Here is a 13,951-nt window from a genome sequence, read left to right on the forward strand (position 1 = left end):
CCAAATCAGGAGGTTAAAAACTACTAGCAAGAACATGTAAACATCAATTCTTCAAAGGTATAAAATCCGGCCGGGCACAGTGGCTCACACCTGCAATCCCAGCACTTCGGGAGGCCAAGGCTGGTGGATCACTTGAGGCCAGGAGTTCAAGACCAGCCTGGCCATCATGGTGAAACCCTGTCTTTACTAAAAATTACAAAAATTAGCCGAGCACTGTGGTGCATGGCTGTAATCCCAGCTATTGAGTAGGGTGAGACAGGAGAATCAGTTGAGCCCAAGAGGCGAAGTTTGCAGTGGGTGACAGAGCAAGACTTTGTCTCAAAAAAAAAAAAAAAAAAACATAGAAAATCCCCGGAAAAGAGAACCGAAGAGTGTTGCTTCATTGTATGAATTTAAAATGATTTATGATCTTTAGAAAGGGCACAAATTGGAAGTGAGATAATAAAGAGAAACAGGTATCATTCATGACTACAATGAATAATCAATAACTGTGAGCAATTGCAAAGCAACAACTGCAAAACCAGAAAGAGCAAAAAAATAATTTGAGTCTTGATTTCTTAGTACAAAGGCAACAGCATTCTATAAATGTCCACAGCTCTCAGGAATGAGTGTATGACAACATAGCCACTCATGTTAAAAAAGGGCTTCTTTCTGTTTTATATTTGATATATTCTGGCTGAAATGATGGGAAAGAATATAATGGTTAGTATGGTTGCAGGTTGGTTGTTGCCAAGAAAAAAAAAAAGAATATAATAGTTGAAAGCAAATAATACAAAAAATAATTAGAATAAAACAGCTCAATTTCTTAAGTGTCCTTAAGTACTTTCCATCTGAAAAGGCAAACTCAGGTACATCTTAAAAAAAAAAAAAAAAACTAATAAAAGGACAACATTAAAAAAAATGAAGAAGAATCTTTAAACGGGAGACTAGCATATTCTCCCCAATAGTTTTGTAGCCATATCTCAAGAAATCTTATTTCCCACAGGTTTTCTAACAGGTTTCCTTTTTCCCCACAATTGCTGAATTCCCCTGCTATAAATCTCTGCAAGCTACTGAATAAAGCTTTACAAATGTATAAATAAAAGAGTAGGAATGATCCACACTGAAATACCAAGCCAAGAAAGACTTGAGAAAAAAGAACGTAGAACAATTTATATATATTTTTTCCCACCCATCAGGGTATCTTGTTCTTTAAATGATGATCCTAACTTGGATTTCTTTTTTTTTTCTGGGAGGTGGTTAGGCCATTAGTCTCTTAAAGAGTGCTGCCATGATTCTTGCCAGGACATAAGTGGCCAAATATATACAGAAACATGATGGCAGCTGCTGTTTCTATGATCAAAAAACTCATAGCAGGTTGTTTTCCTCCTTTCCCTTCCTCCCTCCCTTCCTCCCTGCCCTTCTTTCCTTCCCTCCTTCCCTTTCTTCCTTTCTTCTTCCCCCCTTTCCTTTTCCTCTTATTCTCCCTCCCAATTTTTTACCATTCAATAGATGGCAGATATATGGCATGCCAGTAAGAATCATCTTATTCACAACTTTTTTTGTGGCACAACTTTTGATGCCTAGAATGTGCTTAATAAATATTTGCTGAGGAAGTAAGTGAATCTACTGAACACCAAACCTCAAGCTAGGCTCTGAAAATCCTATCCCACAGGTTCATCTTGGCCTGGAAAGCTGTGTGTAGGGAAGCAGATCAAATTTGATCTATGATTGTACAGACTGGGGTCCTTTTTCCCCATTCTGTAATGGGGGAAAAGAGGTATTTCCTAAGTTACAAAGGAGATGTTTCTGCCCTGATTTTGATCATGTGGAACCCACTGGAATGGGCAGGCTGAATGAACACCCCTAAAAGAATGTGTCATTCTCTCTACCTCTGGAGTAAAGGCAGAAAACTCTTCATCTGATGGAAAGAGGCCTCTAAGAAAGGCTGAGTAACCAGAAAACCTGATTATTGTTGCCTTGGAGGTAACAATAACCTGATTATTCTTGCCTGGACACTTTGCCCAGTCATGTCATCCCTGGCCAGGGTGGGCTCCCTCAGCCTGCAGAAGTTTCCCTGCATCATTTGGAGCCAAGTTCCTGAGTGGCCCCCATGGGTTCCTACCCAATTTGGGTCTTTGTTGAATTCACAGCAGCTGCCTGGCTTTCCTGTCATTCTCCTGTGCTAGAGCTCTGGGTGAGGGAATCCAGGCTCATGCTGGACCTTCTAAATGACTTCCAGTGACTTGGATTTAATTGTCAAAAGTTTGGAAAACATTCATTTAATAGGCATTTGGGAGGTGGGACATAATTGCTGCATTAATGACCTTAAATTTGCCTACATTTCAATGCATATTCAATACCTTACTATTAACCAACCTCCCAAATAGCAATCTCATAATGGAATAATCCATTTACTCTAAGCAATGACCAATGCATGAAGTGTTAGGAGTCTCTTCCTGAGCTGAGTGACAGACACTTTTAACTGCTGCCCTCTGCCAACACTTGCTGCTTCAGTCAGGAGACCCCTGCTCCGGCACACAACTCAGATGCCCCCAGGAACTGCACAGAGCCTCAGCTGCCTGGCCTGCCTGAGCATGAAGCAACCCAAAAAGTCCACAGGAGTCATAGGAGCCTTCTAGCTTTTGGCCAAAATTGATACTGTCACAGAGATCAATAGCAGGTTCTCTTGCTTGAGAGGAACTCACTCACACCAAAAGTTCAAAATTTAAAAAAAAAAAAAATTATTCTTTTGTTTGCATTTTTACCCAACTGACCTACCCAGAAATTCCAAACAGCTTTTTCTCAGGTCTGATTAGATTTGAGAGACGAGATAGCATGAGTCAGGAGTCAAAGAGCTAAAGCACATGTGTCCAGAGAGACATGGGATGGTCACTGTTCAAATTAGAGTAGAAGAGATTTCTTTCTTTCTTTGAAAATTGGAAGAAACAGACTGATCTTTTTCAACATTGAGAGGCTCTGAATTATGAGTTTATGGTTCTGCTCTTAAGAAGCCAGCAGCATAATTTCGAGAACAGGAAACTTGATGGCTTCTTAATCAAATTAAATAGCAAAATGAAAGCAATAATTACTCACAATTACTTAGCAAAATAGCGAGACAAATTAATTGAAACACTACTTTTGATCACAAGGATGTAATTAGAAAAGTCTTTGGTGGATCGGAATATCTCTGAGGCATGAATTAAATCAACTGGATAACCTGATTATAAAGCCCTTATGCTTAATGTGTAAACCCAAACTTACTGTTGTGGAATGTAAAAGGGATAATAAAGATTGATCAGCAAATATGCATTAAAATGGTCCTGTGCAATTGCAAACATGACTGGGCTTTTATTATGTGCCAGACACATTCTTATTACTGGTACTGTTTATTCTCTCAAAAAGTAATAAATAAAATCAGCATTGTTAACACCTGTGACCACAACCACGGGCTACACTGATGGAAGACCACAGACAATGAAGTCTGAAAAAGAAAGAAGACTGAAATGCCTTTTCCCCTCTTTACCTCATCTTCCTCTCACAAATCCCACTACTTCTTAGTAAAATCGAGTCTTATAAAACTCTACATGCATCTAAGCTGAACCATAAGAAGCACGTGGCATTCCCTGGCAGCCATGATCTCTTTGAGTGGACAGATGACCAAGCTGGTCTAACTAGAGTGAGGAGAGAGACTTTGCTTCCATTCCTGGGGAGATACTTGTCCTCTTCTTTTGGCATGAACAAGGATGTTTAGAGCCAAACCCACTTACAGCCATGGGGAGAACCGATGTCAAAATGAAGCCAGCTTGCGGATGGTGATGGTTACAGCCAATCTACAGACATTTCTTCCTGAACATGGCCCTGGAAAACATCTTTGAGCTCCCGAGTCAGTCAAGTCTGCAGCTCACCTTTGCTCCTGCCTTGCTATAATAAGAGATCTTACATGTCGTCTTTGTTTTGCCTGTTTAAGCCAGACTTTTGTAACCTGAACCTAAAACATCCTAGTCTGTACAAAACGTAATGAATGTTTGTTAAGCAAGGCAAGGTACAAAATAAAAATAACGTTCTATACAACTAAGGACAATTGTTTTCAAAGTATGCTCACTGACCACTTGCACCTTAAATCACATGGGATACTTGTTTAAACCACAAATGAAAGAATTATGCAACCTGCCTGAACTCTTGTTTCTCTGTTTTAAAAAATGTGTGGAATCACATCGACTCCTTGCTTCTTCATAAATTAGTGTGATCCAAAACTAAGCAGAGTAACAGTCTGATTTGTGAAAGGGAACGCTTTTCACAAAATTTCTTCAGACCTTTGCATGTAATAAAATATCGACATGCTTGAGAAAGAATCAATAGGATTATAAAATTGTTTTTAAGGCATATAAAAAGAATTTCTCTCCAATTCTCCTTTCTAAGGAAAAGAGTTTTTTTTTTAAGTAGGTTATTCCAGATTCCTATACATTATACTACAACCACAAATGTGAGGTTTTTATAAAGTCCTTCTTGCTTCTTACTTACATTTTTGAACTTAGTTTAAATGTTTTCACCTTGAGAGGCTCTTCTTGCTCTCCGAAACTAAATAAAGTATTATTTTGTACCATGGCTGATACTGGGAATTAAAACCTGTCCAAACAGAGAAGCAGTACATAAAATAGCCTCCTTCCTGACTTTTCCTCCTGCCCTCTCTGCAACCTACCTCTCCAGGTCACCCCAAACCACATCCAGGCTCAAACCGTTTACCTACCTAAATCCTACATGGGCTGAGAGCTCTGCCTGCGCAATACCTCCTGAGGAAGCTCCCAGGTGAGGTCAGGTGTCCTTGAAATATGAGATAGCAACTAAATATAAGTCGGTCTACTTTCAGTTCCAAGTAACAGTAAACAGGCCTCAAACATCACCCAACATGGAAATAAATTACTGTGTGTCAGTGAGGATGGACGTTCCTAGGGAAGGCCAGCTTCAGGGATGACTGCTCCACACACTCTGGCTTCTCTGCCCACCTCCATCTCCGCAGGCTGCTTACTCCTGCAGGTCCCCATGGTCAGAGGGGGCTGCCAGAGGAGGGAGAGCCAGGAATCTGTGGCTTCTCCCTTAGGCGTGGGATCCCATCTTCCCCAAGATGCCTCTAGACTCACTGGTTCAAATGAGCCTAAGCCTTCCTATTCCACGCCAGTGTTAGGGGTTGGGTGACCGAGGCTGAGGTACGGTGTTTGCCACCTTCCTCCCCACTGCCACCGAAAACTGTAGTATTTATACAGTGTACTTGGGTAGTTGGATGGGGCTGCTCAGTGCAGAGTCTTAAACTGTCCTGGGTCCTGACCAGCTGCCCTGAGAGCTGCAGGGATTAATAAATGAGCACAGCTGAAACATAACCATTTCTGGCACACCAGAGGTATTCTTTGCCTGAGATCAGGGACTGTCAAACTGTGGCTCCACTGCTTGTTTTTGTAAATAAAGTGTAATTGGCAAGCGGCTAACAAACATGAGAAAATACTCAACATCACTAATTATCAAAGAAATGGAAATCAAAACCACAATGAGACATACCCTTTCACACCAGTCAGAATGGCTATTACTAAAAAGTCAGAAAACAACAGATGCTGGTGAGGTTATGGAGAAAAAAAATTGCTTATACACTGCTGGTGGAATGTAAATGAGTTCAGCCACTGTGGAATGGAAAGCAGTTTGGAGATGTCTCAAAGAACTTAAAAAAGAGCTACCATTCAACCCAGCATTCCCATTACTGGGTGTGTGTGTGTATGTATGTATGTGTGTGTGTGTGTGTGTATGGGTGTGTATATATATATATATATACACACACATACATATATAAAAAAATATATCTTTCATATATATATATATACATATATATACACATATATATATAAAATAATAATTCTACCAAAAGACCCATGTACCCCATACATTCATCACAGTACTCTTCACAATAGCAGGGACATGGAGTCAACTCTGGTTTCCATCAATGGTGGATTGGAATACAGAAAACGTGGTACATATACACCATGGAATACTACACAGGCATAAAAAGGAATAAAATCATGTCCTTTGCAGCAACATGGATACAGCCATTATCCTAAGTGAGTAAACACAAAAACAGAAAACCAAATACTGCATATTCTTGTTTATATTAATAAGTGGGAGCTAAATACTATGTACTCGTGGACATATATGTGGCAACAACAGACAATGGGGACTACTATGAGGGAGGGATGGAGGGGTCAAGGGTTGAAAACTAGCTCTTGGTTATTATGCTCATTACCTGGGTAGTGAGATCAATCATACCCCAAATCTCAGCATCAAGCAATATACCCATGTAATCAACTTGCACATGCATCCACTGAATTGAAAATATAAGTTGAAATTATAAAAAAATAAAAATAAAATTCGATTGGGACCATCTATCTTTTCTGCAGGGTTAAGTAGCTGCAACAGAGACCATGTAACTTACAAAACTGAAGATATTATCAGATCCTTTATAGAAGTGTTGGCCAACCTCTGGCTCACATGCACCAACTAGTGTAGAATAATGTTGGCAAGTCAACCACAATTTCCATAAGGCACCCAAAACTTTTCCTTTCTAACATACTTCATGTGTATTTTATCTTTTGAACATCTGCTTCCCTTGCTAATTTTAGGTTCCCTCAGGGCAGTGAATAGTGCCATTTTTAATTCATTGCTGATGCCACATCCCCAGCACCTAGCCCATGGGCTGGCACATTATAAGCACTCCATACATATTTGTTGGCTGACTAATTGAGATAAATGCACTACTTAAATACTCTTCTGTGTAGGAGCAAAAGCAATTATTTCTTTCAGGATGCTCCAGATCGGAGAGTAACAACATATCAAAAACAGCATGCCAAAAAAGAGACACGTATTCCCAACAAGAAGGGCAAGAGCTTTAATAACATCAACATTTCACAACCCTTGGGAGGACGATCTGTCTATGTGCTGTCTCCTTCAAGAGGCAGAAACAAACTTGGATTTTTAGAATCGGAGAGGCAGGGTTGGGCAGAGATAAGCAGCATGTTTGCTGGAGCCTTTTTTTTTTTTTTTTTTTTTGAGACGGAGTCTTACTCTGTTGCCCAGGCTAGACTGCCATAGTGTGATCTCGACTCCCCACAATCTTCACCTCCCAGTTCAAACTGATTCTCCTGCCTTGGTATCCCGAGTAGCTGGGATTATAGGTGGGTGCCACCACACCCAGATGATTTTTGTAGTTTTAGTAGAGATGGGGTTTCACCATGTTGGCCAGGTTGATCTCAAACTTCTGACCTCAGGTGATCCACCCGCCTTGGCCTTCCAAAGCGCTGGGATTATATGTGTGAGCCACTGTGCCCTGCCTGCCATCTTAACCAAGAATGCTCACTCATGACCTCACACTGTAGCTCACCAGCTACAGTTGTTCCAGGTACCCTCCCATTTTAACTTCATAATTTGTGACTTCACTAATTCACTGAAGCTCAACTTTCACTAGTGTTCAGGGGAATAGTAATGATTTTTAAAAGGTAGAAAGCATAGAGTGTAAAGTGGGATGGGCAGGTGGGGTGGCTCATGCCTATAATCCCAGAACTTTGGGAGGCTGAGGTGGGCGGATCACTTGAGGTCAGGGATTGGAGACCAGCGTGGCCAACATGGTGAAACCCCAACTCTACAAAAAATACAATAATTAGCTAGGTGTGGTGGCGGGTGCCTATAATCCCAGCTACTCAGGAGGCTGGGGCTCAAGAATTGCTTAACCTGGGAGGCAGAGGTTGCAGTGAGCTTAGATCTCTCCACTGCACTCCGGCCTAGGCACCAGAGTTAGACTCTGTCTCAAAAATAAAAAGTAGGTATTATGGAAAGTGAAATGGGATGGGCCTAGAGGTATCTCTATGCCATTTTCTCTTTAGGTTTTCTATTCAAAGAATAGATAAGAGTCCACAAACATAATAGAGAAGCAGACCTTGATAAATCCCAAAAAACTTATGAGTGAACCTAGAACTCATTTCATCTGTGGATGATGCCAGTTTATTTTTTTCTCATCAACCAATCTAAGGAAATTTAAAAGCACATGAGCAGAAATGAAAATGACTTTATAGTTTTTTTAAATTGCCAGAATGGGTTTAGAGAGTATAACTATTACCACTAGTAAAGAGTCAAATATTTTTCAATGTTTAGTTTGACATTCAAAGTTTTATTCCACAATGCTGGGATATACAAAATACTGGGGTGCAGTAATGAAAACTGCACAAACAGGACCTGAATTTCATTATAATCTGCTAATTAGTATAGCAATACACAATAACAACAGGTCAGCACACACAGGATCATAATCAAGTTGAGGCCTGTGTTGAACAGCCAAGGATGCCTCAAACAACAGGGAAAGAAAAATGCCAAGCACTGTATTAAAATATCTCCCCTAGACATGGTTTGCTTTCCAAAAAAGAAAACGAAAAAAAAAAAAAGCTGGCAGTCAGCTTTGCACGCCAGCATCTCAGCATTTTTCCCCCCCTTCTCTACATTTATGGCAATCCCAAATTAAACCAGATTTAGGAAAGTCCCGTCATCAAAGAGGGAAGAATAGGCAAAAGGAAATCTCTTATTTGTTTTATCCATGCAAATTAGGTGGTTTTTAGAGCAGTCTTCTCTACCAGAAGAGCCAGTATTATTTTTGATAGAACTAGGGTGGCTGTCATCCAACAAGTCAAATAAAAATTGCATCATTTTCAAATTCACAGACCTTTGCTATTGTATCATACCTGCCCCTTTTTCTCAGAATCTATCAGAATTTTTTCATAGATGTTCTAACATAAAAACTTAAAATTAATATTTGGAGTATAGTAATACTGCCATTAGACCAATTCCCTCACAGTTTTTCTCCTTAAAATATTTAATGTAAAAAGCAGATGTCTAAGGTAGTAACTATGTACTAATTATCAGAATCTCTGTCTGTCCATCCACACAGTAGAGGAAAATATATTTGATATCACTTGGCAATGATGGGCTTCAGGACACGCTACCCTAAAATGCAGCATCTTGGCATTTGAGAAAACAGCAGAAGCAGGGAAGTCTCTCTTTCCTCCCCTTGCTGCCCTTCTCTCCTAACACATGTCATAAAACCTAGAAAGGATTACCTAATCTTCATCTGAAGCTGGTCATAAGACATTCGTTGGAGAGATGCTCTCACTATACCCGGAAGAAAAGAATATTCTTATCTCCCGACACAAGGACACAGAGAGGAATCTGAACAAACAGGCCTTGCTAAGTTCTGCAGCTTATCACCACTAGATCACACCCCCTTTGTCCAATCTGCTTCTCCACAACAATCCACTTCTTCACTAAACCTAGCATTAAAAGTATACAGGTTTACCTGCTTCTCCAAGTTTTCATTTCTTTATGAAAGGTCCCATGTCATGAAAATTTTCTTTTAAATAAATGTGTATGCCTTTCTCTTGTTAATCTACCTTTTGTTATTAGGAGCCTTACGTTTCATTCTAGCAATGGGGAAGATAAAATACATTTCTTTGCCTATACAATAAGTGTTTTATGGGTTCATATTCTTTGATCTAGGGATACCAATTCTAGAAAAAGATTCTAAGAAAATAATTCAGTAGGAAAAACACTTATATTCATTAAACTACTCATCATAACATGTCTTAAAACAACAGAAACTGGAATAGACTAACTGCCCAGCTAGAAAGAAATAAGAAAGTGGTTAAGTAAATGTAAGTTTATCAAGCAAGTGAAATATTACCCAATCATTACAAATTAAAATGATGCAAACCATGGAGCAATCTGCAAAATATTTTATATATTGCAACATACTACACTATGGTTACAAGTGAAAAATACCTGAAATTTTCTTATTAGTCTGCAAAGAAACAAATTTTCGAGTTAAGAGCCCTTTATCAGGACCAGGTGTGGTGGCTCACACCTGTAATCCTAGCATTTTGGGAGGCCAAGGCAGGCTGATCACGAGGTCAGGAGTTCGGACCAGCTTGACCAACACAGTGAAACCCCATCTCCACTAAAAATACAAAAATTAGCCAGCCTTCATAGTGTGTGCCTGTAATCCTAGCTACACAGGAGGCTGAGGCAGGAGAATCGCTTGAACCCAGGAGGTGCAGGTTACAGTGAGCCAAAATTGCACCACTGCACTCCAGCTCTCCAGCCTAAGCAGCAAAGTAAGACTCGTCTGAAAAAAAAAGAGCTCTTTATCAATGTGCAAACTCTCACCCAATCATTGCATTTATCAGAGTGGCACCTAACTCTTCCTGTTGCTGGAATCCCTGTGGTCTCCTGATGAGTTTTTCCCATTCCTTCCTTATGCCTTGGCTGCACTGTATTCCTCACATGCAAGGAGATTCCATCTAATCCTGATAATCCGCATGCAGCACTTTGTTCACGACTGAACTCCATTCTCACCTCTTTATTAGACCGCTGACGTAAAACTGCTTTGAATTGCTTAGCTTTTATCATCATTTCCTTCACTGTTTTGTTGCCTCCTCTTCTCAGACTGCAAATTCTACAGAACTATTTTGAGCCCACAAAATGGGTAATAAATACATGATTTTGAAAAATGAAGTAATCAATGAGTATAAACTCTTCAGGGCAGGGGTCATTTCCTATCTTTCTATCTACAATACTCATCATAGTACTGGGCAAACAGTAGATTATTAATAACTCTTCACTAAATAAACGGATACATTTATACTGTTATACATGACTGTTGGCTGTAATATCCGGATAGATTTTTCTCATCTGTTGTCTTTCCAGTTTCTGCTTCTATGAAACCTCAGATGAGGTTCTTTTACTAAAAGGAATGTCATCCATGAAGAGAGCTTACCCAGGTCAAACTGGCCAGAAATGTAGCCACAAGTCTGCCGGACTTCCTCACTGTCCCAGCCCAAGGGGTAGAGGGCACAGCCAGCACCAATCAATAAGCCTGCAAAGAGATAAGACAAGAAGGCTTTACCGGAGCATCTCTGTATCACTAGATAAGGGTGGTGGAATCAATATGTAGCAATATAACAAGATTATAGCATCTGCTTTTTGGACAGCACCAGCCACAACTCTTTTAAGCAATCTAAGGTCAGTTTGATTCCAACAATTTCAAGTCTGCTTAAAAGAAAAAAGAAAATCTCGACAACACGGTTTCGGTATAACTTGGCCTTTTAGAGCATTAAAAGCTTTACAAATCCTGTTTAGACAATACAATTCCGAAGCTTTTTAAATCGCTTTTGTAAAAAGCCAACCAATTCCACCATTAATCCATGCAAACAAGTATCTCAAGAGCAAGCAAAAGTTCCTAATAGGCTATGATTTCCTGATCATTAGGTTTTTGTTTCCTATTTAAGAATCAAAATAGAATGTTTCAGCATTGTCAAATTTTGCCTGGGGCAGAAAGAACATAAAGAGTTTCATGAATGGCCTTGGCACATTGATCAAACCTCTGAACCGTACTGCCCATTAACATGCAGTGTTGAGAATCACAGAGCATCCACGCATCTCAGAAAGACTCAGGAAGACAGACATTTATTGTAATCTAAGTACTCCTTGCAGTTAAAACCAAAAGTTTTGATGATGAAACTGAAGAAAGTGACAGTTTTCTTTTAATATAAATTAAGTTATCCTGGCAGCAATCTCTGAGCTGACAGCTTTCAATCGGTGAGTCTTTAGATTGCATCAAAGCCTAATATGGTTTTGCAAGAAGCTAAATGAGATTTAAGCACTCACTGTTTGAATTTGTGGGCTAATCTGAAAGTAAGATCTTGTTGTGTCAATCACAGGTGTTATCAACACCTGTGAGTACCACAAATGTGCTGAACTCAGAGGACCAACAGATACTAGTCTAATGAGGGGGAAGTGGGTTATCAGGCGCTAAATGAGAGAGCCCCCTAAGTGAGAAAATCCATTAATATGGTAATGTGGAGGAGGATGGCAGGACCCCAATGTATCTAGGAGAGGAGATCTTCAATATTTCTGCATCAAGTCCCTTCCTGGCCTTCTTTTGTTCTTTTCCTCCCCATCCCCATCACACCTGGTGGATAAATTGAGTAGCAGTAATCCACACAAATAATGTTTCCTCATAGGTATCTAAGGGGGAGCTAGCTGCTTTCCATCCCTGTCTTCAACCACCCTGCAAAGCTCTAAGGAAAGGCCTCCCTCACCCCTACACCCATCCTGATACATTTCCTACCCTGGTAACACTTTCTCCAATCTGTCCCTTGATTGACATGAAGGGCCCTCTATATGCAGTGCAGAGCGCCATCTGCTTGTGTGAGTGCTAGAAAGAATTATTCAAACTGCAAATGACTAGTCCCAGGATGTCCTCTACGCGACTGCATAAATATAAATTATGTCGAAGCTGAAGAATAATCTAAAAGCACTTATACAAGCTTTTGCTGACGAGGCAAATGTCCTAGTGGCCAAGTTCCTTGGGCTTTTTTCCTCAGGATAGAATGTACAGGACTCTAAAGACAACTCCAAACTAGTTTTAGGCACGATCAAGTAATGAAATTATCAATGAGAATGCAAACTGAATTCCATGAATGTTTAATAAACATGAGGTATCTTCTCCATGATACTCATGTCTTAAATTAATAGGTAGCACCACTTTCTGATAAGATTTTGTGAGCAATTTTTTTTAAAGGATGACAAATGCAGAAAGGCATTTGGACAAAAAATATTTAAGTATAAGAATGAAAAATACTAACATTTAAGTCAGGAGGCCCCAACCCCTGAGCCGTGAACTAGTAAAGGTCCGTGGTGTGCTAGGAACTGGGCCACAGAGCAGGAGGTGAGCAGTAGGCAAGCAAGTGAAGTTTCATCTGTATTTATAGCCGCTCCTCATTGCTCACATTACCACCTGAGCTCTGCCTCCTGTCAGATCAGTGGTAGAATTAGATTCTTTTTTTTGTTTATTGGAGATAGAGTCCTGCTCTGTCACCCAGGCTGGAGTGCAGCGGTGCAATCTCAGCTGCAACCTCTGCCTTCCAGGTTCAAATGATTCTCCTACCTCTGCCACCTGAGTAGCTGGGATTACAGGTTCCCGTGAATGGATTCAGCTAATTTTTGTATTGTTTAGTAGAGAAGGGGTTTCACCATGTTGGCCAGGCTGATCTCAAACTCCTGACCACAGGTGATCCACCCGTCTCAGCCTACCAAAGTGCTGGGATGACAGGTGTGAGCCACCACGCCCGACCTAGCATTAGATTCTTATAGGAGCATGAACCCTATCATGAACCATGCATGCAAGGGATCTGGGTTGTTCGTGCCTTATGAGAATCGAATGCCTGGTAATCTGTCACTGTCACCCGTCACTCTCAGATGGGACTGTCTAGTTGCAGGAAAACAGGCCCAGGGCTCCCACTGAGTCTACATTATGGTGAGTCATATAATTATCTCATTATATGTCACAATGTAATAATAACAGAAATAAAGTACACACTAAATGTAATGTGTTTGAATCATCCTGAAACCATTCCCCTCCATCCAGTCCATGGAAAAATTGTCTTCCATGAATCTGGTCTCTGGTGCAAAAAAGGATGGGACTCCTGATTTAACTCATCAGTAGTTTCCTCTTTACCTAATAGACAAATAAATGAAAAACAGTTTTATTTGCTAACATTCTTTTCATTATGGGTAAAAAATATGTGCCATGAAGTCATAAAAACACCTAGTTTGGCCCAGTCTTATGCTAGTCACTTTGGGACACTAAATAGAAAGCAGCTTACATATGGAACACTTAGGCCAGGGGCTCTCCAAGGGGCAGAACATTTGGCAGCCAGGGTCTTTTGTGGAATTCTGGGCTGTTTTTATGATACTATAACCAGGGACCTCAGTTTTAAAAATCACCCACTTTCTTTTTCTTCCTTCTCTCCCCTCGCACCCCTTTATTTCTCCCCTCTCTAGACAATCCCCTCCAACAATGTACACTTATCTAATTACGTTCTTGCTCTTG

The 13,951-nt window shown here is 40.3% G+C and overlaps 1 protein-coding gene across 2 annotated transcripts in view; it reads right to left on the reverse strand.

Annotated features, from left to right (window-relative positions):
- LHFPL6 (LHFPL tetraspan subfamily member 6) overlaps positions 1-13,951 on the reverse strand; it is a 255,257-nt gene that overhangs the window by 21,282 nt on the left and 220,024 nt on the right. Inside the window, exon 3 of one of the 2 annotated variants that reach the window (XM_032294531.1) lies at positions 10,835-10,933. The exons of the other annotated variant lie outside the window; for it this stretch is intronic. Within the exon in view, the coding sequence (XP_032150422.1) occupies positions 10,835-10,933 (99 nt within the window). The remainder of the gene's footprint in view (positions 1-10,834; positions 10,934-13,951) is intronic. 2 annotated transcript variants of the gene reach the window in all.

Source organism: Sapajus apella, unplaced genomic scaffold, assembly GCF_009761245.1.
Source record: "Sapajus apella isolate SASKATOON/1434 unplaced genomic scaffold, GSC_monkey_1.0 scaffold32, whole genome shotgun sequence".
In the NCBI taxonomy this organism is placed as follows: Eukaryota; Metazoa; Chordata; class Mammalia; order Primates; family Cebidae; genus Sapajus; species Sapajus apella.